Source organism: Diceros bicornis, chromosome 25, assembly GCF_020826845.1.
Source record: "Diceros bicornis minor isolate mBicDic1 chromosome 25, mDicBic1.mat.cur, whole genome shotgun sequence".
NCBI lineage: Eukaryota > Metazoa > Chordata > Mammalia > Perissodactyla > Rhinocerotidae > Diceros > Diceros bicornis.
The window spans coordinates 11223666-11251313 of record NC_080764.1 but is presented as its reverse complement, the minus strand read 5'-3'; the positions used below and the strand labels follow the sequence as shown (position 1 = coordinate 11251313).

The 27648-nt window shown below is 49.4% G+C and overlaps 1 protein-coding gene across 2 annotated transcripts; it reads left to right on the top strand.

The window, feature by feature from the left end:
- The first annotated feature begins 1368 nt into the window (after window positions 1-1368).
- On the top strand, window positions 1369-26762 carry GTPBP1 (GTP binding protein 1). 2 transcript variants are annotated; one of them, XM_058568350.1, is made up of 12 exons: window positions 1369-1575; window positions 4167-4278; window positions 10473-10653; window positions 11232-11580; window positions 17409-17532; window positions 18394-18508; window positions 19988-20132; window positions 20264-20446; window positions 21240-21375; window positions 22000-22178; window positions 22937-23137; window positions 24052-26762. In XM_058568350.1, the coding sequence occupies exons 1-12, from the start codon at window positions 1384-1386 to the stop codon at window positions 24142-24144; spliced, it is 2010 nt and encodes a 669-aa protein (XP_058424333.1). In that variant the 5' UTR covers window positions 1369-1383; the 3' UTR covers window positions 24145-26762. The 2 variants fall into 2 exon arrangements, with proteins under 2 accessions (XP_058424333.1, XP_058424334.1); XM_058568351.1 differs by lacking the exon at window positions 4167-4278 and having other exon boundaries at window positions 1537-1575; window positions 24052-26760.
- Window positions 26763-27648: the final 886 nt, after the last annotated feature.

Genomic DNA, 27648 nt, shown 5'->3' with positions numbered 1-27648 from the left:
CCAGCACTGTAAGAATTTGGCTAATCCCTAATTTCATCAAACTTTTCAGAATTGAAACAGCAATTCAAGACACTAAAAACTGTGCTGATGGTGTTTTGCATTGGTGCTTTCCACAACTGGTGACACTCTGGAAGAATCATCCATAAGAAACTATGTTATCAGACCCTAGATCTCGGCTTCACAGTTCTGTTAAAGAACAAAAATCCAACCCAATAAATTTAAAGATCTTATTGGCTTTATTCAGCGATTCATGAATAGCGAAGCATCCCATCCAGCAAATAGATAGGAGCTCCAAGGAGGTGTACAAAATGCAAGGTTTTTATAGGCGGAAAGAGGATGGGACAAAGAAGTTCAAAGAGCGGCTTTTCCGTAGGGGAGGGCAGGGGGCTTATCAGGCAGATTACCTCACTACTAGTGTTGATCAGAAAATTCCAGACTGATTGCTTCCACTCCTGGGAGAAGCGGAAACTGCAATTAGGTGAGGTATTAAGTCTTGGTCAAGGGGCTTAGCCTAAGTGACTCCATTTTGGACCTGCTGTTTTTTTTAAAGGGTTTATAAATGTGGTGAGGTGCTTTTGGCTTCCATTTTAGCAGGTTGCCTCTTTTTTTGTTTGTGTAATTGCTTTCTCCGCAGAGACAGTGAATGGAGAATTCTCCCCAAGGTCAGCGTTTAATTAATTGCCTCGCTCCGGCTGCTATAGTATCCCAGGCATCGATCCTACTGTCAAGATTGCCTAGAGAGTGCCAGCGCATCGGACCTCGGTCTTCCAGTGACTGCCTGGAGTCATTGAATTGAGTGGGCGGCGCCTTGTGCAGTTTACTATCTCTGGGGGCGGTGGCCCGAGGCGCGGGACCTATCCGATGACTAGATTGGGCCTTGTCCCTGTCCATCATCGGAAAGCTCTCGGCGCCCACTGTTTTGCGGTAAGATTTGGAAGCTGAGCACCGCCTCTGGAAGCAGGAGAGTGAGGGGCGGAGAGGGTAAACGTTACGTGTGTTTCTCTCCTCATTGGGTGGCTGCTGTGTCAGTCATACTGTGCTCTGCTCCCATTGGCGGGAAGGCTCCGGGCAGGTGGCGTGGACACGGTGCTGTCCACGGTGCCCCCTCCCGAGCTGCGATCAAGGCGCGTGACGTCTCAGATGGTTGTTGTTGGGATTTGGGCCTCATTGATTATTCATTAGGTGCTTGAAAGGGCTGCAGCGATTGGTGGCTGAGAGGCCGTCGGTTGTTTCTTAGCTAGAGATACGTGTCACCCCCAACGCGTTTGGATAAATTTTGCATAGATTATTCAGTTGAGGTGCGGGGCGGGGCCCCGCATATATTAGGCAAATGAGCCAGGGAGGGCGGGGAGGCCGGCTACGAATTAGCCTAAGTTATTAAAGATGGCGGCGGAGCGGAGTCGCTCCCCGATGGACTCGCCGGTCCCGGCCTCGATGTTCGCCCCCGAGCCCAGCTCCCCGGGGGCGGCCAGGGCCGCGGCGGCTGCCGCCCGGCTACACGGCGGCTTCGACTCGGACTGCAGCGAGGACGGCGAGGCGCTCAACGGCGAGCCGGAGCTGGACCTCACCAGTAAGGTAGGCCCGGGCGCCGGCGGCGCTGAGGGGACGGGGCGCTGAGGGGAGCGGGCGGCGGGCCGAGCCGTCTCCGGGGCGACGGCGGGCGCGGGAGGGCCCGAGCCCGCCCACCTGCCGTGGCGGGACGCGCTAGGGGCTCCCGGGCGAGGGCGTCCTCCCCCGGCGGCGCCGAGCGCCCTCCCGCCTCCCGCCGGCCGGCTCCCGCCGAGATCGCAACCCTTGGGCTCCGCCACGTGGAACAGGGGCGCCCGACGCCGGCGGCCTGCTCCCCGCGCGGGGCCGCCCCCCGAGACCGAGTGGTCCTCTCCCTGGACCGTGCCCGGCGGGCGGCTTGGGCAGGGGGAGCGGGGGCGGGAGGGTCCGGTAGTCCGAGGGGGCGGGGAGGCGGCCGCGTCCCTTCCTGGTGTCGGGAGAGGGAACAGAAAGTAGTCGCCCTGTCGGGGAGAAGGGTGTCTGAGGAATGTCTAGGGCTTTACACATCCACCCAGAACAGAAGTGAGAGATGGCGTGACCCATAATCTCGCCCTCCTGGGGGTGGAAGCTCGCCTCGTATGAATGGAGTAATCAGGGACGTTTTAAAGCGTGTCTTCTGAGCTCTTGAGAAGGTAGGCGGGAATTAAGGGCTCGCCGTCTGCTTGGCATTGTGGGGATAAAGAGTGAGTGTAAGATGTGACTGCTGTTTTGAAGGTGCTTAGCATTGCTAAAGGACAGAGCTGGGTTGCCTTTCCTGTCATGCCACTTAAAAAGGCTCTGTGACCTTGGAAAAGTTTCTTAACCTCTCAGTTCTCCAGCTACATCATTTTTAAAGTATAGATGCCTTGTAAAAATGAGAAATGTATGTAAGACGCTTACTATAGTGCCTGATGTATACTACTCAGTAAATGTTTGAAGTGAATTGAATAAACTGATAATTCCCTGTGCAGATTAAATAGCAGCGGATGGAAGATAGAACAATACCACCTCCTTCCTGTTGTTGCATAGTTACAATAGAGATGTTTAACGAGCTTTGAAAATGTTTGTGACTTTTCACAGTCTGTGGTGGCAAAATTGCATAAAACTTGGCCCAAACTGGGGAGGACTTTCCCTGCAACCTAAGCAACCACGTTTCAACCGCTCCCTCTCCAGTCTCAGCTGAGCACTTGGAAGCCAGCACTCTGGCTTATCACAGTGGTCCTGTCTGGTGCTTCTAATGCCACAATGAGGGTGGCCAAGCTTGGAGAGGGACGGTCAGGGGAAGTGTGTGAGGCAATGTGACATGCTGCAAAAGACCCAGGCAGCACCTAAGTTACAAGTACAAGCTCTGATGAGTCAACTCAGGAAATTTTACGAGATGTACTTGACTCAAAAGCAGACCAGCTGGATGTCAGTTCATGGTCAAGGTGCTGAAGAAATCTGAAAACACACGGGAAATTGCAGGGCAGAGTTGCGAAGAGAGTAGTACCTTCATTTCCTGACCAACTTCTTTAGTGTCCCAGGATAGGGAAGTGTTACTTCATCACGCGGCCCGGGAAGTCCTCCTCACTATTTCAAGTTGAGAAGCTATGTGTGTATAAACATTGTTGATGTTGAAAAGAAAAACTGACGATGTGGAGGGAGAAAAGGGATGGGTTGAACAGATTGATTCCTGAGGAAGAGATTAGAAGCTATAAGTTTATACACTTTCTACAATTAAATGTGAGGACCTAAGGCTCTGAGAGCTTCCAAAGGGGAGAAACAATTAGTGAACTGTGGTGGCCAGTTTCATCCAGGAAGGTTTTTCTAGCAATGATTGGGTGAAAAAAACTGTAATTACCACTTACTGAGCTGTGGGCTAGGTGCTTTACATGTTGTCTTATTTGGTCTTTACAGTGGCTTTAGGATGCGGATAGTATTATCTCCATTTCATAGATTGAAAAATCGAGACTTAGAGAGGTTAAGTTCTTTGTCCAAGGTCACATGAGTGGTTAGAGAATGGGATCTGATGTGCCTCTTGGTAAGTGGCCTCCCCAAATAAGTGGTTGATATTTTAATGTTATTGGCAGAAATTTGCAAAATGATGGTGCTAATACCCATCTTAGTGGTAATGGTGTTTTGTTGATGAAGATAAGTCTTGCAGCAGTTTTTACTGCTGATTCCTAAATAATCAAGATAGCGAAGGCAAGATGGAACGGATTTCTTTTGTTATTATGGGAACAGTTGGCTTCGGGTGGAGGGCATGGCAGTATAGGAGATCTCTGTCCTGTGAATTGCAAGCTGCAGGTGGAAGACTCTGGCATGCAGGTGTAAAGCACTGCTCATCAATTTCTGCCCACAATGCCAAATTCTCAATCGTGGTGGGTCCTGCCCCTCCTGTTAAGCAGCAGGAGGCAGGCTGCTCACACCCTCTTTTCTGTGGGTTGTGGTTCAGACATACTCATTTTAGTACATCATATAAGGCCTTAGGCTCAAAGGCTGTTTAAGGAGAGGCAGAGAGGGTATAAGGGGGCTGCGTAGCTATTTTAGATTAGGGTGCTCTGGGGTTCAGTCAGGCTCTTTGGTCAGGCTCTTGGTCTGCTTTGGCTGTGGTGCTCTTCTAGTAAGTGTGGTCCTAAGGCTGTTGGTTTCTCTTCTAGCTGGTTCTAGTGAGCCCTACATCAGAGCAGTATGACAGCCTACTTCGGCAGATGTGGGAGAGGATGGACGAGGGATGCGGAGAAACCATATATGTCATTGGGCAGGGATCAGGTGAGCATAGTTTTCCTTTCACTTTATTTTTTAAAAATTATTTAGAGCACATTTTCCCTCTTTTATCAACTTTTTCTGTTCATGTGTCTCAGTTGCAGTGATTCTTTAGTGTCTGCAGAACTGTTTGGGAGGACATAAAAGGACAAAGGGATATTGTCAGTTCCCACCTCAGTGGTCATAATGTGCTTGACTTTAAGGGTTCACTTTCTAAGCGGTTTTACAGATACTTCTTTTCTACCTCCAGTACTCTCCATTTGCATAAAGGGAAAAGAAGCACAAGGCAAAGAACCTTCTTGTCCAAGGTAATAGAGCAAGTCACAGTTAGGTCTAGAATTAAACCTTCCCTGGGTAGCTCTAGGTCTTCCTCTCCAAGCCGGGTTTACAGATCCTATTGCTACTTATTGTCTATTTAGCAGAGAACCTCTGTGATTCTTCTTGATGTCAGCAAGAAAAGGACACCCAGAATTCCTCTCTTCAGCAAGGCTGCCTTGCCTCAGACTACACTGACCATTCAGTGTGAGTAGCTATGATAACAGAGGTCCTCTTTTCTCCCTGTGAGATCCCGTCAGACATGGAGGCTTGTTACCGTTCTGGAAGGGACTTGTTATTGTCCTCCAACCCGCTTATTCCATTGTAATGGAGCCCACTCTTATAGAGGAAGGCAACCGCCATGACAGAATCCCAGATTATATCTTGGGCTTTTTTTCCCTGCTCGTTCCTGGTTTAGACCTTCAATACAAAGCCTACTTACCCTCTTCATTATGGCATTATCTTTGCTGAAGTGGCAGCTGGGCTTGTTTACGATTGTGAGTTTAGCCCATACCAGAACCTGTCTCTGTCATCTTTGCAGGAGGCCCCGGTAGGCCTCAATACATCATTAAAGGAACAGTTCTCGTTGCTGAATGTAGGCTTTGTAAAGGCAGGTAATTCTTTTGTAGTCTGAGTTTAAGATGAAGGAAATCTCAAAATGATTCTTTAACTATTTGACAGATATCTATTAAGTATCTTCTAAGGGCTTGATACTGTTGCAAAGCACTTTTGGATACTTAAAATCTGGTTCTGTCCCCTGAAGGAAAGGTGGCATATATACAAATAACCTCAGTAGCGAGAACAGTGTTTGGAAATGCTACAAGAGTACACAAGGAAGAAGGGTTTCATCTCCAAATACTGCTGTGCCTTCCTTTGAAGTGTCTCTCATATCTATCCTTTCCTTTCCATCTTTGCTGCTACCTCCCCGGTGTCAGGTCTTATCAACTTAAAGAAGGCATGGCCAGAGAGATAGGCAAACCAAGAGGTTGCATTCAAGAAAGGGAAGGAGTTGATCAGCATTGTCAGGTGCTACAGAGACAGCAAGGAGAGTTAGGTTCAGAAAAGGCCCTTCCATTTGGTGACTAGGGGATCATTGGTAGCCTTTTGAAAGCTTTTGTGTCAGGTGCACATCTGGCCTGCCGTAATAAGATGAACTACTCAAAGATCACTTCACGCTTGTAGAGTTGAAGAAACCGTATCTAGATCAGTTTTGACAAGTGTTAGGACTGTTCTTTGCAGACCCAGATTCTTAAGACTCCCTTCTCCCCCTTTATGCTTTAATGTGGACTCTTAGTGAATTTTACCATGCCTTGGCAACTCACAACTAATTAACCCTTTCATGGCAAGCATAGAAAGATATCAAACATTCGTTAACACATCTGCACACCCAGGCATTATCTTTGCATCTACCTGTTGGATACTGTTAGATTCATAGTGACTTCTTCCTGCTGGAATTCTTTAGAGGTAGAACGGGATCATAACTAGTTAAGCAAGTTGAACATCAAACAGGGCTAAACCAGGTGTAAGGCCCCCAGGGATCAGCTTCATCACTAATTCCCTGTGTGTGCTTGGTGCTTCACCTCTGTTTATCACTTCCTTCATCTGTAGAATGGGAATAATGACACCCTTCCCCATCCTACCTCAGAGAAATTTTGTATGGATAAATTAGACACGAAAAAATTCTAAGCAGTGCAGAGGAATGTGCTCTTTAAGTATACATTCTTAATTTGAGATTAATATTTTAAAAGATGGCAGTGTGGCCTTGTAGTTAGTTCAGGGTCTGGAGCTTGGCAGGTCTGAGTTTGCCTGCTGGCTCTTTTCCTTGTCTTAAAATGGGGATAGTAATAGCATCTATCCCACTGTGTCATGGTGAAGATTAACACTTGGTGTATAGTAAGCACTATATAAATGTTAGCTAGTATTAGTGGTTGCAGTAGTAATTTTTTTTTTTTTGTGAGGAAGATCAGCCCTGAGCTAACGTCCATGCCAATCCTCCTCTTTTTGCTGAGGAAGACTGGCCCTGGGCTAACATCTGTGCCTATCTTCCTCCACTTTATATGGGACGCCACCACAGCATGGCCTGACAAACGGTGCCTCGGTGCGTGCCCGGGATCCAAACCCGGGCCGCCAGCAGTGCAGCGCGTGCACTTAACCACTGCACCACGGGGCCAGCCCTACAGTAGTAATTTTTTAAGAGTTCCAGGTTATAGTTGACTTACCATGAGATTTCTGTCAAAAATCACCTTGTTCATTCCTCAAATATTAAGTCATGACTTTCTAAGAGCCAAGTACTGTATTAAAAGTTTAGGGAACATAAGGGGCATGTTAAATCTTTGTGGGGGAGTCAAGAAAGGCTTCAAAGCCTTTCCAAAGGAGGAGGTACCCCTTGAATTAATTTTAAAAGATGCGTAGGAGTTTTCCAGGTAAATGGAGGCAGTAGTGAGTGAGCAGAGAAAGCCACACACACATAGGCATGGAGGCGTTGGCAATTGTGGAGTATTTGGTGGACCAGAAGGGATTCAGTAAAGTGGGAGTATAGAGTGTGAGGCTGGGAGTGTCAGGAGGGGAGGCTGGACAGGTAGGCAGGGCCCAGATCTTGAGGATCTTTGAATGCCATACCAAAGAGTTTAGACTTTTATCCTAAAAGTTTGGGGAGCCTTTGCAGCACGTTGAGCAGGAGAGTGCGTATAGGAAAGGTAAATCAGATGGCAGGGCGGAGATCTATGTGATTCGGTTCCTGCATGGCTGAATATGTGGACTTTAGTAATTGGACCTCTGTGGCTTTTCTCCTTGGTCTTTGTTTCCACTCCAACAGAATGAGGAATGCAATGCATGCTGGAGAAGGGTGATGTGATTGGGGGCATTTTCTGGAAGCCCTAGATGGACAGGGTGACAGTGGTGATTGCCCCCTGGTGTGGAACAGGACCTGAGAGCATTGCTTTTCATTGTACCAGAAGCAGGAAAGGTTGGATAGAATTTGGAGGTCTGGCAAGAATGGCAGAGTTAACAGGCCTTCTCTCAGGAACACTTCTAACAAGCCCTTCTCTAACCCAGGAGATTTCCAGAGCTCATTTGGCCATGCATTTAGAAAGTCCTCAGCCCAACTGCTCCCTCTTTGCTCATTTGTTTTGCATTTTACAAGCATTTGAGGACTTGATGTAGGAAAGGCACCCCTTGTGGGGCATCCAGGAAGTGTCTGAGATATGGTCCCTGTCCTCAAGATGCTTATGTATAGTGAGAGGGGATGTGCATCCAAAACACTATTCCACAAGATGTGGTGGATGGTAAATGACATAAGGGAGCAGAGTGGATAGGGTTTTGACAGGTGGAGATGCGCTGATAGGTTTTCTAGGATAGGAAATATGCAAGCAAACATATAGAGCTGGAAAAGTGCAGAGAACATGGGATGATGACTGGGCCACTTGCAGTGGGACAAAACTTAGAAGAGTAGAGGGGGTGGGGGTGTGTGGAATAAATGGAAGAGGACTGTAAGGAATTGGAACTGAATGCTGCTGGGCCTGGGGAGCCCTTCCAAGGCTTTGACTCAAAAGTGACAATGTCAGAGCTGTGCTTTGTTTACGAGCTTAAGCTTGTGTGTCTATGCAGGATGGCTTGGAGGGAATAGAGACTGGATTTGCTAAGACCAGTTAGGGGTCTATTGTGGCGATTCAGGTAGAATAAGGGCCTGAATCAGGCTGGTGGCATTGGATTGGCAAAAAGAGGAGAGCAGGGATGAGGAAAGAAAGGCGAGATATAAAGCTAGATCAGCAGGACTGGAGTGATGAGTGTTAAGCTTGGGTGACTGGAAGGATGATAATGTCATCAGAAATAGGGAAGGCAAGAGGAGAAACTGGTCTGACATTAAGAGGAGCCCTTGCCAGGGGAACAAGCTCTAGGTTTAGAATCAGAAGACCCAAGCTCACATGGCGCCCCCTCTGCTCCCTACTAGCTCTGAGACCTCTCTGGGTTCTGTTATTCCATTATTAAATGGGAACAGTAATGCCTACCTTATAGGGTTGCAGTGAGGATTAAAATGCCTTATTAATGGTGTTAGTTTTTGTGCTGTTGTTTAAAAAGAGGGTGAGGGGGTTGCGTTTGGACATCGGGCTTCTAGGCATTATCATGCGAGCAATTGGAAGTTCAGTCTAGAGCTCTGGAAAGAAGCTCTGGAAGAAGTGCTAGAAATGAATGTTTTTGTAGTTTTCAGAATGACAGTTGAAGCCATAGAATGAGATGGCTAAAGGGAATGCTTAGAGAATAGAGAAGAGGGCCACTGACTGACTACTGGAAAAGACTGGCATTTAGGGGACAGGAGCAGGGAGACCCAGCAGAGGAGACAGAGGAGGAGGAACCAGTGGGCGGGGAGGTCAATCAGGAGAGTTCAGGCAATAGGCAAGCAAGGTGGGAGGGTGGTGATTCAAGAAGCAAAGGGAGGGTGGCCAGCAGTGTCCAATGCTGTAGGGATCAAGAAAAGGGTGTTGGATGAGTGGTTAGAAGGCCATTGATGACTTGAAAACTAGTTTCTTCCAGAGTTGTCAGATCAGAGTGAGTAGGTGGGGAGGAAATACAGTCAGCAAGTGTTGATTACTTTCGAGATGCTTGGAGGAGATGGTAGCTCAGTAGATAAGCAGGAGCAAGGGAAGAGGGGGTGGGTTTGCTTTTCGTAGTTTTGGAATGACTTGAGTTTGTTTGGAAGGGGAGAAGTGGAAGGGGGTGAGAGAAGGTGCTGCAAGGTCTTTAGAGGGGGTAAATGAGTAGAGGTTGGGCACAAGCTGCGGGGGGGAGCCTAGGGAAGGAGCAGGGGTGCTCTGGGAGATAGAGAGGCTGGAGGAAGAGCTGAGGGAGTTATTGCAGGACTCAAATCCGACACCACGTGAAGGCACCTGACGGGATTGTAGTACAGTAGATGCTCAATAAATGATTAGTTGGTTGGTCTGTCCTTCTGCTTGACTCCCTTCCTCATCCTGAGCTCAGATTTGTTTTTCCAGCTACTTGCTGGACATTTCACCTGAGCCACTTCAGTTAAAAATCTAGCCCTAAAATCATTTTTAAATTCTCTCCTGTTTTCCTCTGTCTCCTGCCTTCATTATCTCTTGCCTGCATTGTTAGAATTACTTCCTAACTGGGCTCCCCCTTTCTGGTCTCTTGCTTGCCAGTGCACACTGTATGCTGCCGCCCAAGAGATCTTTCTAGCCCACAGCGATCTGATCATGTTACTTCCCTGCGTAACCCCAAGGCTTCCCACTGCCTAGTATATAACGTGTTTGTTGCTGTCTGTCTGTCTGCTTAACCACTTCCATCTCTCATGTGGTCTCCCGCCACTGGATATCCTGCTCCCCGACATGCCTAGCTGCTTACTGGTCCCTGAATGCGCCATGCTCTGCTATGTTCCATGCTTTGCTCCTCTCCTAGGATGTCTTTCCTCCTTTCTCTGCGGGCGCATTCTTCACGCTTGGAGACCCAGCCTGGAGTCAGCACCCTGCAAAGCTGTTCTCAGCCTCCTCAGGCAATGCTAGTTGCTTACACTTTATGTCTTTGTATGGTTCTATAGTATAGCACTCAAGCTGTATTGCAATTAATTAATTTCATGTCTGTCTCCCGCTGTGCTGTGAGCTCGCTAAGGGCACCTGTATTCCCAGCACCCAGCATGAGGCTTAGCATAAAACCTAGGAGAGTCTCAGTGATTACTGTTGAGTGAACTAATGAATTCCCTGCTTAATGGGGAAGCCCATGCACTATTGTTTATTAACTCTGTGTGTGCCCAAGTTTTTGAAGTGTCAGGTAAAGAGAGCCATTTTTCCCTCCAGTGCCCCAGGTGTGGCCTTGGTTAGGGTGGTTGATTGGCTGGCTTGTTGGCAGGCTGATGTCTGGGCTCTTGTCACCAGATGGGACTGAGTACGGGCTGAGTGAAGCTGACATGGAGGCCTCCTACGCCACAGTGAAGAGCATGGCGGAACAGATAGAGGCCGACGTCATCCTCCTGCGGGAACGTCAAGAAGCTGGGGGCCGTGTGCGTGATTACCTGGTCCGGAAACGAGTAGGAGACAATGACTTCCTGGAGGTCAGGTGAGGAGGCCCCAGAACAGTTCAGGGGTCCCCTGCAGCATGACCTTGGGGTCTAGGGCTTCACAGAGAGTGGTGATTGAGCCTTTGACACCTGGTATGTCTGCTTCACTCCTTCCCCCTGAGGCATAGAAATAGTGTCCAGAGACAGGATAGCTCCATTCTTTATTTCTGTACTCCCCCATCCCTAAGTATTTCCATTTGGGAAGAGCCAGAGAGAGGCCAGCCGAACATTCTTTGGGCTGCATTTGCTTTCCCATCAGCCAGTGAGGCTAAAAACCAGGGTAATGGAGGAGAGCATTTTGTGCCTCCCTTGGCTTTGGGGCTGCTGTCTGGCAACTTTGGGAAAGCTAGTAGAAGTTAAGGGAGAAAGCCATTGTGGTGGGAGCCGACTTCCTCCTGAGTAATCTTTCTACTCCCTGGATACAGCCCCAGGAACATTTCCAATGCGCTCCTCCATGAATAGGAGGAGCAGTGAGCTGGAGGGGCTCGGGCAAGCCTGTCCTGACAGATCCAGTTACTGGGGTTAACTTCACTCACCACCAACTCTCACATGGATGTATGGGTTCATGTACACGCAGGGTAGCAGTAGTGGGCAACGTGGATGCTGGCAAAAGCACGCTTCTGGGGGTCCTGACACACGGGGAGCTGGACAACGGCCGAGGCTTTGCCCGCCAGAAACTCTTCCGCCACAAGCATGAAATTGAATCTGGTCGCACCAGCAGTGTGGGCAACGACATTCTGGGCTTTGACAGCGAAGGCAATGTGGTGAACAAGCCAGACAGCCATGGTGGCAGCCTGGAGTGGACAAAGATTTGTGAGAAATCCACTAAGGTGATTACTTTCATCGACTTGGCTGGCCATGAGAAATACCTGAAGACCACTGTCTTTGGCATGACGGGCCATTTGCCTGACTTCTGCATGCTCATGGTGAGTGTGAGGTGCTCCTGAGGAGGGGAGGCTTCAGCTGGGCTGTTGGGAGTGTGGGGATGTGTAAGTGTTTGAAATTGTTCTGAGACACAGGCCTTTTGGTTTGGGGCTTTGACATTGGTTAAGGATGACAAGTTTTACAGGGGTGCCCAGTCCTCTGAGCTTTACATTTACAGTCTTCTCAAGGGGTGTAGTTTGATCTCTCTCCTAGGTTAGGCCAGGAAGAGATCCTCTAAGTAAAAGCCAACGTGCTATTTGCAGACCTTGCTTAGTGTTCAGAGAAGCGTAGAGGAGGGTTTCTCCTGCGGCTTACTTGTTACCTTCAGAAATGTTTTCTTCTGGGCGTGGGCTACTTTGAGGAGAACACCAGGCGGCACCCTCAGAGATGGGGAGTCTTGGGGAAGAAATGGAGGAGAGCACAGGCAGTAATCAAGAGGGGTCTAAGAGGCGGCCTCTTTTGAAGCCTGGAACGAGTGTCAGCCAGTCCACAGGTACTCGTTGAGAGGCTTCTGCGTGCCTGGCACTGTGAGGATACGGCAGTGAACAGGGCCGTCCTGGGCTCCCATCGAGCTTACAGTCAGATTTTTAAGCGGCTCCTCATGTAGGTGAACTGGAAAGGAAGGGGAGTAGAGGCTTCTGTGTCGGATCATGTTGCTAAGCTTGCATTTGGATCCCTTTGGTCTTCCTCCCTGGCCAGAGAGTGGGAGTCCTAGAGGTCCTCAGCCTTGGTCACAACTTCACAGCTTTCACAGAGAGAGAGCGAGCGAGCGAGCGAGTGAGCAAGTTTTCCTTTGGCAAGTCTTTCTCAAAGCCCTTCCCCATTTCCCAGTCCCTCCAGCTGCCTGTGTTAATAAGTGTAGTAAACACAAGCATCTGTTCAGAGAAAACTTGATCAAGTTACCCCACAGACGCAGGTTCTCAGGCAAATTCTCCCCAAACTGGAGAGTAAAGAGAGGCAGAACGTATGTATGAACGCTCTTGTCGGCTCTCTGCTCAAGGTTCATGGGATTTCAGTGTAATTTCATCTCCCATATCTTTGAGCATTTCAAAGGGCCATTACTGATCTTCTTGACTGGGCTAAGGAAAGCTGCTCTGGGTTTCAGTGGAAGATCCATAGGGCGTGTTTGGGGGAGTTGTTGGGTTGATATTAAGAAGGATATAGAAACCATTTTAAAATGAGCATTTTTCTAACTGAGCTGCAATGAGCCAGGCCAGTTAATGGAAATATCTTCACCCCAGATGAAGTGTTATATGTTATCTGACTTTTAGGCCATGATGCAAATATTAAAAATTTCTGTAGAAAACAGTGAAATATTCATTATTGATCCATGGTAATCGATTTCTAGGGAAAAAAAATCTTTAAAATGTATGGATGACAAAGTGATAGAGCTCTGTGTCATCCAGGTTGGGAAAAGCAAAAGCAAACCAAAGATGGGTAGAAAAGGTGGTTGGAGGGAAGGGGAAGAGTTAGGAGGGAGGGAGTGGAGGTATCTCGGTGCAGGCAAAAGGGAACACAGGCCTGGGACGTCTGTGTCAGTGGGGTGGTGGCTCGTCTGTGAACTGTGAGGATCAAATGAGAACATCCCTTGAAAACACTCTGGAGTGTATAAAGCACTATATAAATATGTCATGGAAATTTTAATTTTATTTTGTTTTAATAACACATTCATATGGTATAAAAATAAAAAGGTACCAAAGGGCTCATAGTGAAAAGTCTGCCTGCCTCCTTCATCCAGTTTCCTCCCAGAGGCAACCAGTATTTTCAGTTTCTTATGGATCCTCCAGAGATATTTCGTAATCATACCAGCACAAGTGTATGTATTCTCTGCCTCCAATTTCCAACGTTCGGAGAAGTTGAGAGAACAGTACAATGAATACGATAAATCCACTGCTCAGAGATTCAGCAGTCATTAACATTTTGCCATTTTCATCTGTACGTGTGACAGATGCTTATGTGGGTCTTTTTTTTTTTTTTTGGTTTTTTGGCTGAATCATTTGAAGTAGGTTATAGACATTGTGACTCTTCATCCCCAAATATTTCAGCACACAGTTCCTAAAAGTAAGAACTGTCTCTTACTGTTATTGCAACCAAGAAGATGAACATGAGTTCTTTAATATCATCCAATGTCTTCTTTTTGTTTGTTTGTTTTTGTGAGGAAGATCAGCCCTGAGCTAACATCCGATGCCAATCCTCCTCTTTTTTGCTGAGGAAGACTGGCCCTGGGCTAACGTCTGTGCCCATCCTCCTCTACTTTATATGGGACACTGCCACAGTGTGGCTTGATAAACGGTGCATCAGTGCGCGACCAGGATCCGGGCCGCCACAGCGGAGTGTGTGCACTTAACCGCTACGCCACCGGGCTGGCCCCCATTCAATATCTAGTCTATAAGTGTTTATATTATCTCAGATGTTCCCCGTATGTCTTACAGTTGCTTTTTTTCAAACAATGATCCAATCACCACTCTTTTAATGGTAGCATGCTGTATATACCTTGCTTTTTTTCCCTTAAAAACATATCTTAGAGATTATCCTATATTGGTAGGTAAGAGTCCTCTTTCTTTTATATGGCATACTTGTGCATGTGTCCTAATTTATTTAACCAGACTTTATGGTGATATTTAGAAACATTTACAGTCATGTGCCACATAATGACATTTCAGTCAACTACAGACCACATATATGATGGTGGTCCTATTAGATTATAATGGAGCTGAAAAATTCCTATCACTAGTGACGTTGTAGCCATCATAAAGTCATAGTGCAACACATTACTCACGTGTTTGTGGTGATGCTGGTGTAAAAAAACCTCCTCTGCTGCCAGTCATATAAAAGTATAGCACATGCAATCACGTACAGTACATAATACTTGGTAATGATGATACATGACTATGTTACTGGTTTATCTATTTACTATACTATACTTTTTATTGTTATTTTAAGTGTTTCTTTCTACTTATAAAAAAAAAGTTTACTGTGAAACAGTATGCCATGTTATACCGGCAACGGCCTCATATATCTCATATACTCTTGACTGCATCATTTTCTCTTGTGCTTTATTTAGTCTCACGTTGTTTTGTTCATCATGGCCCCTAAGCATACAAAATCTACTGCTAATGTTGCCACTAAGAGGCCATGTCGAGTGATTGACCTGGAAACAAAATTAAAAGTGATTAAAGACTACAAAGGTGGAAAATTAGTGATGTTTATTGCACGCCAATCAGACATGTCCCCTGCCACCATAGCTGTGATCTTGAAGAACAAGAACAAAGTGACAGGCTGTTAAAGGATCTGCTTCGTTGAAGGCGAGATTAAACAAAATTTGAGAAAGGCCTATATCAGACATGGAGAAACTTCTGATGACCTGAATTGAAGAACAGACACATAAGCGTATTCCTCTCAGCACCATGATGATCATGGCCAAAGCAAAAAGTTTGTTTTTGCAATGTTGAAAAAAAAGGGTGGACCTGATTACAGTGTTGAATTTACTGTTAGCTCTGGGTGGTTTAAACAACTCAAGAATCATTATTTATTACATAATGTGTAAGTGAGGAGTGGGTCTTTGAGTGCTGATGTGAAGGCAGCTGAGGAATTTTTGGGAACTCTAGATAAGCTGATTGTGGTGGAAGATTACTTGCTAGAGCAAATATTCAGTATGGTTGAAACCTTCCTATTCTGGAAATGGATGCCTGAAAGGACTTTCATCCATAAGGAGCCAAGTCAGGGCCAGGTTTCAAGCCTTTTAAGGACAAGATAACAGTCTTGCTTGGGGGCAATGTTGCAGGCTACAAATTGAAACCCTTTGTGATCTGGCACAGTGAGAACCCCAGGGCGTTCAAGCATATCAGTAAGCACACACTGCCAGTGTACTACGGAGCAATAAGCAGTCATGGATGATCCATCTCCTCTTCCAAGATGCCCTCCTGAATTGCTATCTCAGTGAAATGGAGAAGTACTGTTTGGAGAATAACATACCTTTCAAGATTTTGCTTATTGTTGGTAATGCTCCCGGACATCCTCCTTTTATTGGTGATCTTCATCCCAATATCAAAGTGGTGTTTCTGCCTCCAAACATCACCTCTTTGATGCAACCAATGGATCAAGGAGTGGTAGAAGCTTTTAAGGCCTATTAGCTGAGGAGGACCTTTGCCCAGGCTATTGCTGCAACTGAGGAAGACACTGATGCAATTCTGGAAGGATTACAACATCTATGACTACATCAGGAACCTTGCTTGGGCTTGGTGTCACCAGGGAGATGAATGGTATCTGGAAGAAGACACTCAAGACTTCTTCATCCATGACTTCATAGGATTTGCAAAGGATGAGGAGGTTGCAAAAATCAGCAAGACTGAGATTAAGATGGCAAACAACTTTAACCTGGGTGTAGATGAGGATGACATTGAGGAGCTCCTAGAGGTGGTTCCTGAGGAACTGACTACTGAGGAGTTGTTGGAACTGGAACAGGAACGCATAGCTGAAGAAGAGGCAAGAGAAAAGGAAACTGCAGGAGAAAAAGAAGAACTCTTAAGAAAATTCAGTGAAGGGTTTAGCAGAAGCTTTTGCAGACCTCAACAAGCTCCTTAAAAAGTTTGAAAATATGGACCCCAACACCGAAAGGTTTTCATTAATAGAGAAGAATGTTCATGATGCATTATCTGCTTACAAGCAAATCTGTGATGAGAAAAAGAAACAAACCAAGGAAACCACCGTGGACATATTTCTGAAAAGAGTAACACCTCCTCAAGAAGAGCCTCAGGCAGGTCCTTCAAGAGGTATTCCATAAGAAGGCATTGCTATCACAGGAGATGACAGCTCCATGCATGTTACTGCCCCTGAAGCTTCCAGGGGGACAAGTGTAGGGGGAAGACAGGGATGTTGATTATCCTGACCCTGTGTGGCCTAGGCTAATGTGTGTGTTTGTGTCTTATTTTTTAACAAAAAAGTTTAAAAAGTAAAAAATTTTAAAAATAGAAAAAAGCTGATAGAATGATATAAAGAAAATATTTTTGTATAGCTGTACAATGTGTTTGTGTTTTAAGCTGTGTTATTACAAAAGAGTCAAAAAGTTAAAAAGTTTATAAAGTAAAAAAGTTACAGTAAGCTAAGGTTAATTTATTATTGAAGAAAGGAAAATTAGAAAAAAAAATTAGTGTAGCCTAAGTGTACAGTGTTTATAAAGTCCTAGGCCTTCACATTCACTCACCACTCACTCACTGACTCACCCAGAGCAACTTCTAGTCCTGCAAGCTCCATTCGTGGTAAGTGCCCTATACAGGTCTACCATTTTTTATCTTTTATACTGTATTTTGACTGTACCTTTTCTGTGTTTAGATACACAAATACTTATCATTGTGTTATGATTGCCTACAGTATTCAGTACAGCAACGTGCTGTACAGGTTTGTAGCCTAGAAGCAATAGGCTATACTATATAGCCTAGGTGTGTAGTGGGCTATACCATCTAGGTTTGTGTCAGTACACTCTATGATGTTCACACAACAACGAAATCGCCAATGACACATTTCTCAGAACTTATCCCCGTCGTTAAGTGATGTATGACTGTATTGTTATGGGAAGGAATAGTAACAGTAATAATAGCTGCCATTGCTTACCCACGTAGTTGAATCAGAGGTTAAAGCAGCCTGTGCCTAGCCCAGCTTTCATCTCAGCCATTTTGTTCCTGGCCTGAGACTTGTGCCCCCAGTGTCCTATTCTGATGGGGGCCTCAGAGATGGGAGCTCTCTTTTGCCCTAGCCTTCTGTGAGCCCCTATACCTACCCAGCAGCAACTGCTGTCTCTCTTGTCCTGACGGTTCTTTCTGTGTTGGGGCAGGTGGGCAGCAACGCTGGCATTGTGGGGATGACCAAGGAGCACCTGGGCTTGGCGTTGGCACTCAATGTGCCTGTCTTTGTGGTAGTCACCAAGATTGACATGTGTCCTGCCAACATCCTGCAAGGTAAGTAAAGCCTCTAGCTAGCAGCAGTCTCTCTGTTTGGGACTGTCACACACTATGGCTCCTTGGTGGTTTACTGCCAGGGCTTCAGCCCCGAATCTTCTGCTTCCTTGTCTGTGCTCAGACCTTGGCCTGAATTTCCATCAACCCAGAATCTTCTGCTTCCTCCCCTCTTTAGCTCTTGGTCTAAGTATAGCCTAGAATTAGCTGCTCTTTGTTCCTTCTGGTTCCAAATCCTTGAGATCCCTAATTTGGCACCTCTTTTCAGATGGCCTTGGGCAGAAGGGGTTGGGTTTTACCATCTAAGCTGGATATGTATGAAAACATTTGGGCAGAGGGTCTGATTACCTTTGACCACCAAAGGCTTCAAAACAGGGTTACAGGATTAGGCCTTCGTGCATTTCTCCCTCACGGCTACAGATGTAGAAGACAAGTGGAGAGGTGTCCTTTTGGAGGGCCTCATAAGGGCTTCTGCAGGTGTCTAAATGTCCTAGAGATCCTATTGTCAGATGAATTTTTTTCCAGGAAGCAGATCACTCTGGTGAGAACATTGTCCTTCTCGTGGACCCCCAAGTCACTAACTTACAGGATGTGGGTCTTCTAGAGACTCTGGAGAAATCCGACGGGTTTCAGACTCAGAACCCTAGCAGACAGGCCCCATCTGTGCTCTCTTTCTACTCTAGCAAGCACATACACCGCAAGTTTTGGTCCTCCTTTTTACTTTTCCAGGCATTGTGGCATTTAACACTGGTCCATCTATCTGTCTCCTGCTTGCGTCAGTAATGAGTGGACCTATCTTGTCCTGGAAACCTGCTCAAAGAGAAGGCTGTGTCCCCCTAATTCTGTTCCATTTCACCCTTTAAGAAACCCTGAAGCTGTTACAGCGCCTGCTGAAGTCACCAGGCTGCCGGAAGATCCCTGTGCTGGTGCAGAGCAAGGACGATGTGATTGTTACGGCCTCCAACTTCAGTTCTGAGAGGTAATGGGGTAGTGAGCATTCACTTCTGGGCAGGTACAGAGATTGGATGAAATAGAAGATTCTCGTCTCAGCTCAGGGTCTCCCAGGTGGCAGTATTGCCCAGGGGCTATATCAGGTGACCCAGATTCTGAGGTGCTAGCCTCGCTGAGGTTGGAATCCCAGCTGAAACTTCAGTGTCCTTATCTGTGAAATGGGAATAATATTACCTTCCCCACAGGGCTCTCGTAAGTGTTGGAAATGATATATGGAAAGAACTTAGCACTGTGCCTGGCTGCTGTGTGATTGAGACACAGCCATTTTTATAACTGCTATTATTAATTGTTTTATACTGTTGTTTCTCAAAAGCTCTAATCACAGATAGTTTTGGCATTTACTCATTAGGTAACCTTTGATTCCATATTTGTGGGGTGTTTGGTCTGCACCAGGCTCTTCATCTAGGCATTGAGGATTCAGTTGACTTGGGCATGGTCCTTGTCCTCAAGGTGGTCAGCTCCTTGGTCAGAGTTACTCTCTTGATAATAGTGAACTTCATTAAATCCATTCCTTCTCCCAGAGTCTTGGGGCTGCTTAGGAGCCATCTGCCTCCTGGCTTGATCTATAGTACAGGACCCAGAGCAGCCTGGCATTTTGGCGTGTGGCTCTGCCCTGATGCTGTCTTCAGTACCGCCATTTGGCTGGCAGAGGGGGTACATTTCAGCTGGCCGCATTTCAATTCGTTCATTTTGTCCAATGTCTGTTCTTTGCAGGTGCTATTCTAGGAGCTATGGGGAATATATAATTTCTGATCTCAAGGAGTTTGACTAACCATGGATAGGAGATATAGAGGCTATGGAGATAACTCTGATGGAAAATCAGACATAGTCATGTGTAACAGAGATACAAAAAGTTCTTCTAGAACTCAGAGGAGTGGAGAGTGCCCATCCGGGAAAGAAGCAGCATTGGAGATGGGCTCTGAAGGATGAGAGGATTTGGTAGTTGGACAAGAGGGAAGGAATTCAGGCAGCAGGATCAGAGTGAACAAATATATATGAGGGCACAAAAGTACCAAGCTTTTAGGAGAAGGGAAGGTTCTCTGGTCTGGCAGGAATATGGGACTTTGAGAGAAATAAACCTGCAGAGATGTTGGGAGGAGGGATTCAGACTGTCTTCTCTGCAACGGAAAGATGGTTAAGGATTTTAAGCAAGCACATGTGTGCGTTAGGAAGAAGAGGCAATCATGAGCTCCTGAAGTAGAGCAGTGGTGGAGGGACAGAGAGGAGGGGACTGATTTCAAAGACAAAACTGAGTAAGAGAAGGCGGCCTTGGAGCAGGTTTGGGTGGGAGTTGCTAGGTTGGGGCAGAGGGATAGAGCCGGGGACGGGACAGTGGGGCCCTTAGAGAAGCAGCTGTTCTAGGAGCCCTCCTGCTGCTCCCACCCTGGGTCAGGCAGGGGCTGGCCACCTGAGCTCCTTTTTTCCTTTCTCTTCACTCTCCACTTAGGATGTGCCCAATATTCCAGATCTCCAACGTTACAGGCGAGAATCTAGATCTGCTGAAGATGTTCCTCAATCTCCTCTCTCCCCGCACCAGCTACCGGGAGGAAGAGCCTGCTGAGTTTCAGATTGATGACACCTACTCTGTCCCGGTGAGTGGCTTCTGGTGGACTGAGCAGGGCATGAGGCTGGGTGGGCACTTCCTACAGGGGTGTTGGGGCAAGTTGGTGGTGGGGAGGGCCCGAGTGAGGATGGACTTACTGGGTCAGGGTCTTCTCTGCAGGGTGTGGGAACAGTAGTGTCGGGGACAACACTGAGGGGCCTGATCAAGCTGAATGACACACTGCTGCTGGGCCCAGATCCCCTGGGTAACTTCCTGTCCATTGCTGTAAAATCGATCCATCGCAAGCGAATGCCTGTCAAGGAGGTGCGGGGGGGGCAGACGGCCTCCTTTGCACTGAAGAAGGTGAGTGTTGATAATACCAAAAACTCTCCTCAGACTCTGCATTTTGCTAGGCTCTGGGCCATCTCCAGTCCTCATGGCTGCTTTGCAAGGCAGGGATTACTGATCTCACTTTACAGATGAGGAAACTGAGGCTCAGAGAGCCCAAGTAACTTGCCCAGGAGCACACAGCTAATAAGTACTAGAGCCGGGAGTTGAACCCAGGCCTGCTGCCTCCTAAGCTCTGTCCCTCCCCATAGTGCCAGAACAGAGTGCTGAGTTCAGTGGTGAGGTCAGATAGGTGCCTCCCTACTGTGCTGAGGGTCCTTCTGCGTAGGGCTGCTGGAGTCATGCCAAATCCTCTTCCTGTCTGGCCTTCTACCCCTGGGGATTGGGGTGAGTGCTAGCTCTGTGGTCACTTACCTTCCCTGCCAACGAAATTAACCAGCAAAACGGAACTTTGTTTATTCCCGCCAACAGTCATGTTCTGCTTGCCCTGTTCTTTCCACCTGAATGCTTGCCTGCCGTTGTCCTCTCACCACCCGCTGAATTCTTCCCTATCCTTCAAGGAAGGCGCAGTGAATTGCCACTTCCTGCATGCAGTGCTTGCTGACCCCCACCACACTGCCCAGGTTTCCCACAGAGCAGTATAGTCTGCATTGTACTGTCCACCCCACCACCCTACGGTCCAGTGCAGTGACGGCAAAGCCGAGTTGGGGTAGTCCCCATTCCCAGAAGGGCTGCTGGTCCTCCAGGACCAGGGGTCAGCCAAAAGGCGTTAATGACCTTGAGGTCTGGGATTCCCTCCTCCTTTCAGATCAAGCGCTCGTCCATCCGGAAGGGCATGGTGATGGTTTCCCCACGCTTGAATCCCCAAGCATCCTGGGAGTTTGAGGCCGAGATCCTTGTCCTCCACCACCCCACCACGATTAGCCCACGCTACCAGGCCATGGGTAAGTGTCTAAGGGCGCTGCCAGCCCAGGAGGTCCCCTGCTGTAGCTCCCCCTAGAAGGTGCTCCAGCAACCCAAACCCCAACGTTTCAGCTCCAGCCAAGAGGCAGGTCTCTATCCTGTGTACATGTCATCCTCTCTGTTCCACCCACGCGCTGCGGCATTTATTCAGTCCTGCAGTCACTCACCGAGTGCTAGCTCTGTGTGGGGCTCTGGAGACCCAGACCTGCCCTCAAGGACCTCACATTCAGTCCCTCAGCAAACGTCTGCTGAGTGCTGCCGTGCCAGGCAGTGTTGCCAAGGGGCTGGGGACAAAGAAGAGATGGGCAAGGGCCCTGTCTTCTAGAAGCCAACAGTCCAGAGAAGGCACACATGCAAACAGAGTGCCCTGTACTCAGGAACATGAGTCCAGGGGCAGGTGGGGTCTAACTGGAGGAAAGGGTGGGAGAGCGCGAGGCAGGATCAGATCCAAGTGCAGGCCCCCGGCTCGCTCGGCCACGCTCAGGCTCCCTGAGGTCTGTGGCCTGCCGCAGCTCAAGCATATTTCATGCTTTCCTTCACTGCCTTCCCTGACCTGAGCGCACTGGGCAGCTCAAGCGTGTCCTGACCTCCCGGTCCCTTGGCAGTGCACTGTGGCAGCATCAGGCAGACAGCCACCATTCTGAGCATGGACAAGGACTGTCTGCGCACCGGGGACAAGGCCACCGTGCACTTCCGCTTCATCAAGACCCCCGAATACCTGCACATAGACCAGCGGCTGGTGTTCCGAGAAGGCCGCACCAAGGCTGTGGGCACCATCACCAAGGTATGGCCAGGCAGACCTCCTCACCTGCCCCAGGAAACACCAGGGGCCACTCCAGTTCTAAACCATGAGCACAACAGGCTCTTCTTGAGAAGTCCTATGGAATCTCCCTAACTGCCAGGGGCAGAGGCACCAGTCCCTGCCTTGGGAGCACTGGAATAGCACATCCCTCCTGGTGGAACAGCATGTCTCTCCTGAGTGGCTCTTAAAATTTGGTATAGCCACACTCCAAATATTTCTAGCTGCTGAGGTATTCACTTGGGCTCTTTGGGAGGACTGAAGTTAATACTTGCTCCAGACTCTTGTTATGGGGGAGGAGGACCCCGGGGCTGGAGATGCAGTTGATGCTCTTAGGACTTTCAGCCAGCTTAGCAGGGAAGAGAGCCTCGAGTTCAGCTCACCAGGCTCTGGCAAACTAAATCCAGGCCTGGGAGCTGGGCTGAGTGGGAGATGGCCGAGGTACGCAGATGGTCTGTGGGAAGAACAACCGGGGCAGGGAACAGGGTGGAGTCCTTCTGAGCTAGGCTGAGGCAGGTGCGACGTCAGCCTGGGCCGTGGCAGTCCTGGGATGCTGAGTGGAGATGAGAACATCTCTTCATCCACTGCCCCTGTTATGGCCCTCCTGCCATCCGCCTTGCCCAGGAGCAGCCGGGGGAGGAGTGAGAAGTTCCTGAGAGAGGGTGGCGGTGGGGGAGTGGGCAGCTGAACTGATGTCACTGCCTGCAGCTCAGGCCTCAACCTCACCCCCTTGGCTCCTGCAGCTCCTCCAGACCACCAACAACTCCCCAATGAACTCCAAGCCCCAGCAGATTAAAATGCAGTCGACGAAAAAGGGCCCTCTGACCAAACGAGAGGATGGAGGCTCATCTGGAGGGCCGGCACTAGGGGCACCCCAACTTGGAGATGAAGCTAGCTCTCTAGGAGCTGCACAGCCAGCTACGTCCAGCAGTCTCCAGCCACAGGTGAGCGTGCATCCCAGGCTGGTCCTGGGCCCCTGGCTGAGCAGGGGCATGGTGGCTATTACTCTAGTTGGTAGAGGTGACAAGTAGGAGAGTCTCAGGCATCCTTCGCTCACTGCTTCGTCTGTTCATAGATAGAAGGTGTTTCCCACAACTCCTCGCACATAAGTGCTATCTAAGTGTGAGCTGTTTGTCTCTTAAGACAGTGTTTTTCAAACTTTGAGATGTGGCCTACATAAAATCAACTTAATTGGTCCTGATTAGCATTTCCTTTCAATCAAATAGAATAGAAAAATGTCAGTTTCCCTTTCATAGTCAGAGTAGTATTGTGTGTATGTGAGTGTGAGTGATGTGTGTGTGTGCTGCCGTCCAAAAGGTTTGAGAGACACTGCCTTAGAGGGTCCTCCTGTGCCTCCTCCCCAACATGACACCTCTGGAGGGGTAGGTGGCTTTGGGCCCTGTGTCTTTGTGGCTCTCACTCAGCATCTCCTACCAGCTCTGTCCCCTGGCTCTCTCCCAGCGCCCCCTCACATTGCTCCTTCCAGAGTCTTCTCTCTCTGCCTCCTCTTCTCTCTTTCCCGCACTGAGCCTTTCCTCTGGCTCCTTCATTCCCTTTCTCTTTCCACCTATCAGCAGTGGCAGATGTTGGTTCCTGCTCTCTTTGTGCTTCTCTGAACAGCTTCCTCTCACACGATTATCACATGTGACCCATCCACTCAGGAGGAAGGCAGGGTGGGCCCGTTCCATCTGACAGAGGAGAAGTGCCAGGCTCTGGGTCACATCAGAGATCACCACTCAGACTAGACTGGAACCAACTGGCTCGTTTCCTGCCCCTTCTTCCCGCTGTCCTGGCCCCTCTACTGTCCTGTCCTGTTCCCAGTAGACCACTGCTTCTCAAACTTCTTTTTCTCTTACAGCCCAAGCCCAGCAGCGGGGGCCGGCGACGGGGGGGCCAGCGCCACAAGGTGAAGTCCCAGGGGGCCTGCGTGACGCCTGCCAGTGGCTGCTGAATCTCCCCCTGGCCCACCCCCACCACCCAAAGGATCCTCGTACTCTGGCCACTGCTCCACCAGATGGGCCAGAGCAGCTCTGACCACCACCCACCCTCCCCCAGGCCACAGCCAGAGCCTCATCATTCCCCCTACCCCCGTTTTCCAGGGGGGTTGTAATTTATAAGCTGAGGAAGGTGGCCAGACTTCCGGAGGACTGGCCATCTCCCACCCTCTTCCCTGTCTTCTTCCGCACTCACATTTTTTGTACATCTGGGCCCTTAGTTTTTATTCTTTTTATTATATATCTATCTCTCTATCGTGTGTGGGTGTGTGTGTGTGGCTGTGTGTGTGTGGTGCAGGAGTGCAGCCGGTCAGGGCCCTGGCAGTCTCTCCTTGTCTCTTCCATGGCTGGCCACCAGCCTCCAGCAACTGGCTGCCCGCCCGTTCGTCCGTGTGTCTCTGTGGGAACCTTTAGGGGCTGTCAGGAGCTGAGGAGCACCCTCCTTCCCTGGCTTACTCTCCTCTGCGCCTAGAACCCCTCCATGGAGCCTGCCTAGGGGGCTTCTAGGTGTAAGTGTCTACTGCTGCCAGAGCAGGGAGCCCTCCTTCCGTGACGTGGGATTTTAACAGGGTGGAGAGTGGTGGCTTCCCCCTTTCTCTCTCTCCCTCTTTTTCTCCTTAAACCCCAGAACAGATAATGCCAAAAGCTCTTGAGTTGTAATCTGTAGATGTGTGGAGGGGAGAGGCAACTGGTCTGTAGGACCCTCTGTGCCCCTAACTCTGACCCTTGCCATTGACTGACCCAAAGACAGCTGGTGGCTTTGCTTTCCCTTGGAGACAATCCTGTATTTGCCTGGCTGGCTGGGGCGACTCCTGCTCTGCTGATCTGCCACGCTGGAGGCCCTCGCCTCACCGAGAAGCCACCTCCTGCTTGGACTTGGACTCTGAATCTTGCTGGGCCTTGGGGCACTGATGGCCTAGGCTGGGCTCAGCCTGCTTGGGGTCATGCTCACTAGCACCCCCTGTTGGTGGGGCTATGGGGTGTTCCTCTGAGTCAGGCTGGGACTGGAACCCTTCCTTCCCCACCACACCCCTGCCACGTCACCCCAGTATGGCTGCTACAGGAGCACAACAGTGAAGGGCCTGAGCCCCAGGTTTGGAAACCCTGATTGGGGTGCAGGGAGGGCAGGCAGGGATAGTGAAAAAGACTCTTCCAGGCCCAGCACAGAGCATTAAGCCCTCTGGAAAAATCACTGCCTGGGTGGGGGTGGGATTGCCCAGGACAGAGATGGCAACGGGGGCCCTGAACCAGCCTGGTCTGAGTTGGGGACTGAAGTCCCCAGGTTAGGGTGGACTGATGGGCGGAGATGTGTTCTTTCTCTAGCTGGGCAGACACCCAGCCTGCTGGGTCCCTCCTTAGCCTTCCCTCCCTCCTGTCCCCAACCCTTCTCTGTTCTTCCTCCTTCCAGGCTGCTGGTTCCCTCTCCAACCCTCCTTCCAATTATTTCTAGTTACCACTGACCTGTGGCCATGGACTGACCAGACCAGCGCACAAAATAAAAGTTTGTTTGAAGTTGACAATGTTGTGTTCCCTGCCCAGCCCCTCCCGGTGGAGGCGCTGCCACCGGGAACGCTCGCTCTGCCTGCTAGAGCCCCCGGCTGCGGAGCAGGGCAGGGCCAGGAGGAGCCCAGCTCTGTCAGTTAGGCGTGGCTTCAAAACCCAGGCTCCTCCACCAGTGGTGACACAGGACGACTTGCCAACCTTCTCTGAACCTCAGTTTCCTCATCTACAGCAAGAGGTAGATGCCTCTGTCAGGGTTGTTGTGAGGATTCACTGAGAGTATGTGAGGCCGTGACAAGATGCCCAGCACATGGGAAGTGCCCAGTGATTGGTCACCGTGCTGCTTACCGCTCACACTGGTTCCCAACTCCATAGCGGAGGCCACAGGCTGGGGGACAGGCTGGAAAGGAGAAACGTGGCATTGACACATCTGCCCTGTGGTGGGGCTGTGCCAGGTGTCTCACTCACTTCATGTATTATGACATTCGCAGCCACCTTCTCGCAGGGAGGTGGTGGTAGAAGCTCAGAGGAGCAGTGCCACCAGCAGGCGTGTCCGTTCCTACACCAGCCCTCGCCCCTAGCCGGTCCCCGTCAGTCACTCTGGCATGTCCTTCGGCTTTTTGACTCTGGTTCTGCTTACAGGGGCTCCAGCGTTGAGCACCCCTCTTCTGTCTGTCCCCGTGGCAGGTGCTATGGAATTTGTGTTTCCACAGGACTTGGCCATGGCGGAACCTCAGAGCAGGCAGAACCCCATTTTGCTTGAGCTCTTTTGCCCTGTGAGCATAACCACTTTCTTTGTATTAGGAAGCTGTGGCCTCTGCCCTCCTCTGGCCCGACGCTCAGGACGTAGGTCTGGATCTCTGTGGTCACTAGGCCCCACACCTGCCAGCAGGGGGGGTGACTGAATACAGCATTTTACTGTTGTTAGCAGGGACAACAAAGGTCCCCTATGGGTCTCAGCTCTACCAACTATCCATTTGGAATAAAACACCAGCCCTTTTGTAGTTGATAAAGAATAAAGTTGTTAATCTGATCATTTCAAATGGCAAATCCTGACCCTTCTGTACATGCAGCTGGCGTTTGTGCTGTCTTGAGTTCAGTGAGGACCACTGTGCTGGCTTATTGGCCTCCCTGGCACAGAAGAAGGTATAGGAATGTGCCTAGGTGCCCGGGAGGCACAGCTTTGACTGGGGACACGGGATGTACCATAGAGAAGACGGTGTGAGGGTTGAGGGGCCAATAGGATTAGAATGTGTGCAGACGGGCAGAGGGCACATGCCCGGCCTGGAGGGCACGAGCAGAGGCACTGTGCCCTGACAGTGTGTGACAAGTTCCAGGGACTCGTTTATTGGTGTTTGGGGATGTCTCCTTTGTTGAAAAATGGTGCTAGATACAGAGCAGGTGTTGAGTGAAATAGGGGGAGATGAAGTGAGCGGTTGCTGGAGGGGCAAGCCGTAGGACTCGCTGGACATAGAGCTGAGGGGTTGAGGAACTGTTCCAAAGCCTCGGGCTGGATTTGGACTCCACCCAGCACCCTCGCCTGTGGCAGCTCATCCCCAAACCCCTCCTCCCGACCTATTCTTGCCCAGATTTTCTCAGCTGTGAGGGGGCCCAGCCAGGTGGGCCAGGTGCCAGTCAGGACCTGCCCCTGGCTCTTCAAGCAGCTCATTGGAGGCGCTGAATCCGGGGGGTGGGGGTGTGGGGGGGTGGGACTTGTGGGGAAGGGCCAGGACCTGCTCCCCTGAGCTGGCAGATTCTGGCTCCTCAGGGGACCCACCTCCCTGTCCCATCCCAGCACAGGTACAAGGGGCAAATGTCTAACTCCCACGGAGGAGGACCACCACACTGAAGGCCGATGTGGTCAGTAGTGAAATGGGTGACTTTTCCTACCTTCTGCTCAAACGGCTGCCTCCTGCTTCATAATGTGATATCAGTGATGGCTAATAAAGCCACCTCACGTA

Bases quoted from the DNA above. Each gene is read 5' to 3' on its own strand.
- GTPBP1 (XM_058568350.1), top strand. From the start codon at position 1,384: ATGGCGGCGGAGCGGAGTCGCTCCCCGATGGACTCGCCGGTCCCGGCC. The intron at 21,376-21,999 runs GTAAGTGTCTAA...GTCCCTTGGCAG, and splicing joins CCCACGCTACCAGGCCATGG to TGCACTGTGGCAGCATCAGG. The intron at 23,138-24,051 runs GTGAGCGTGCAT...TTTCTCTTACAG, and splicing joins CCAGCAGTCTCCAGCCACAG to CCCAAGCCCAGCAGCGGGGG.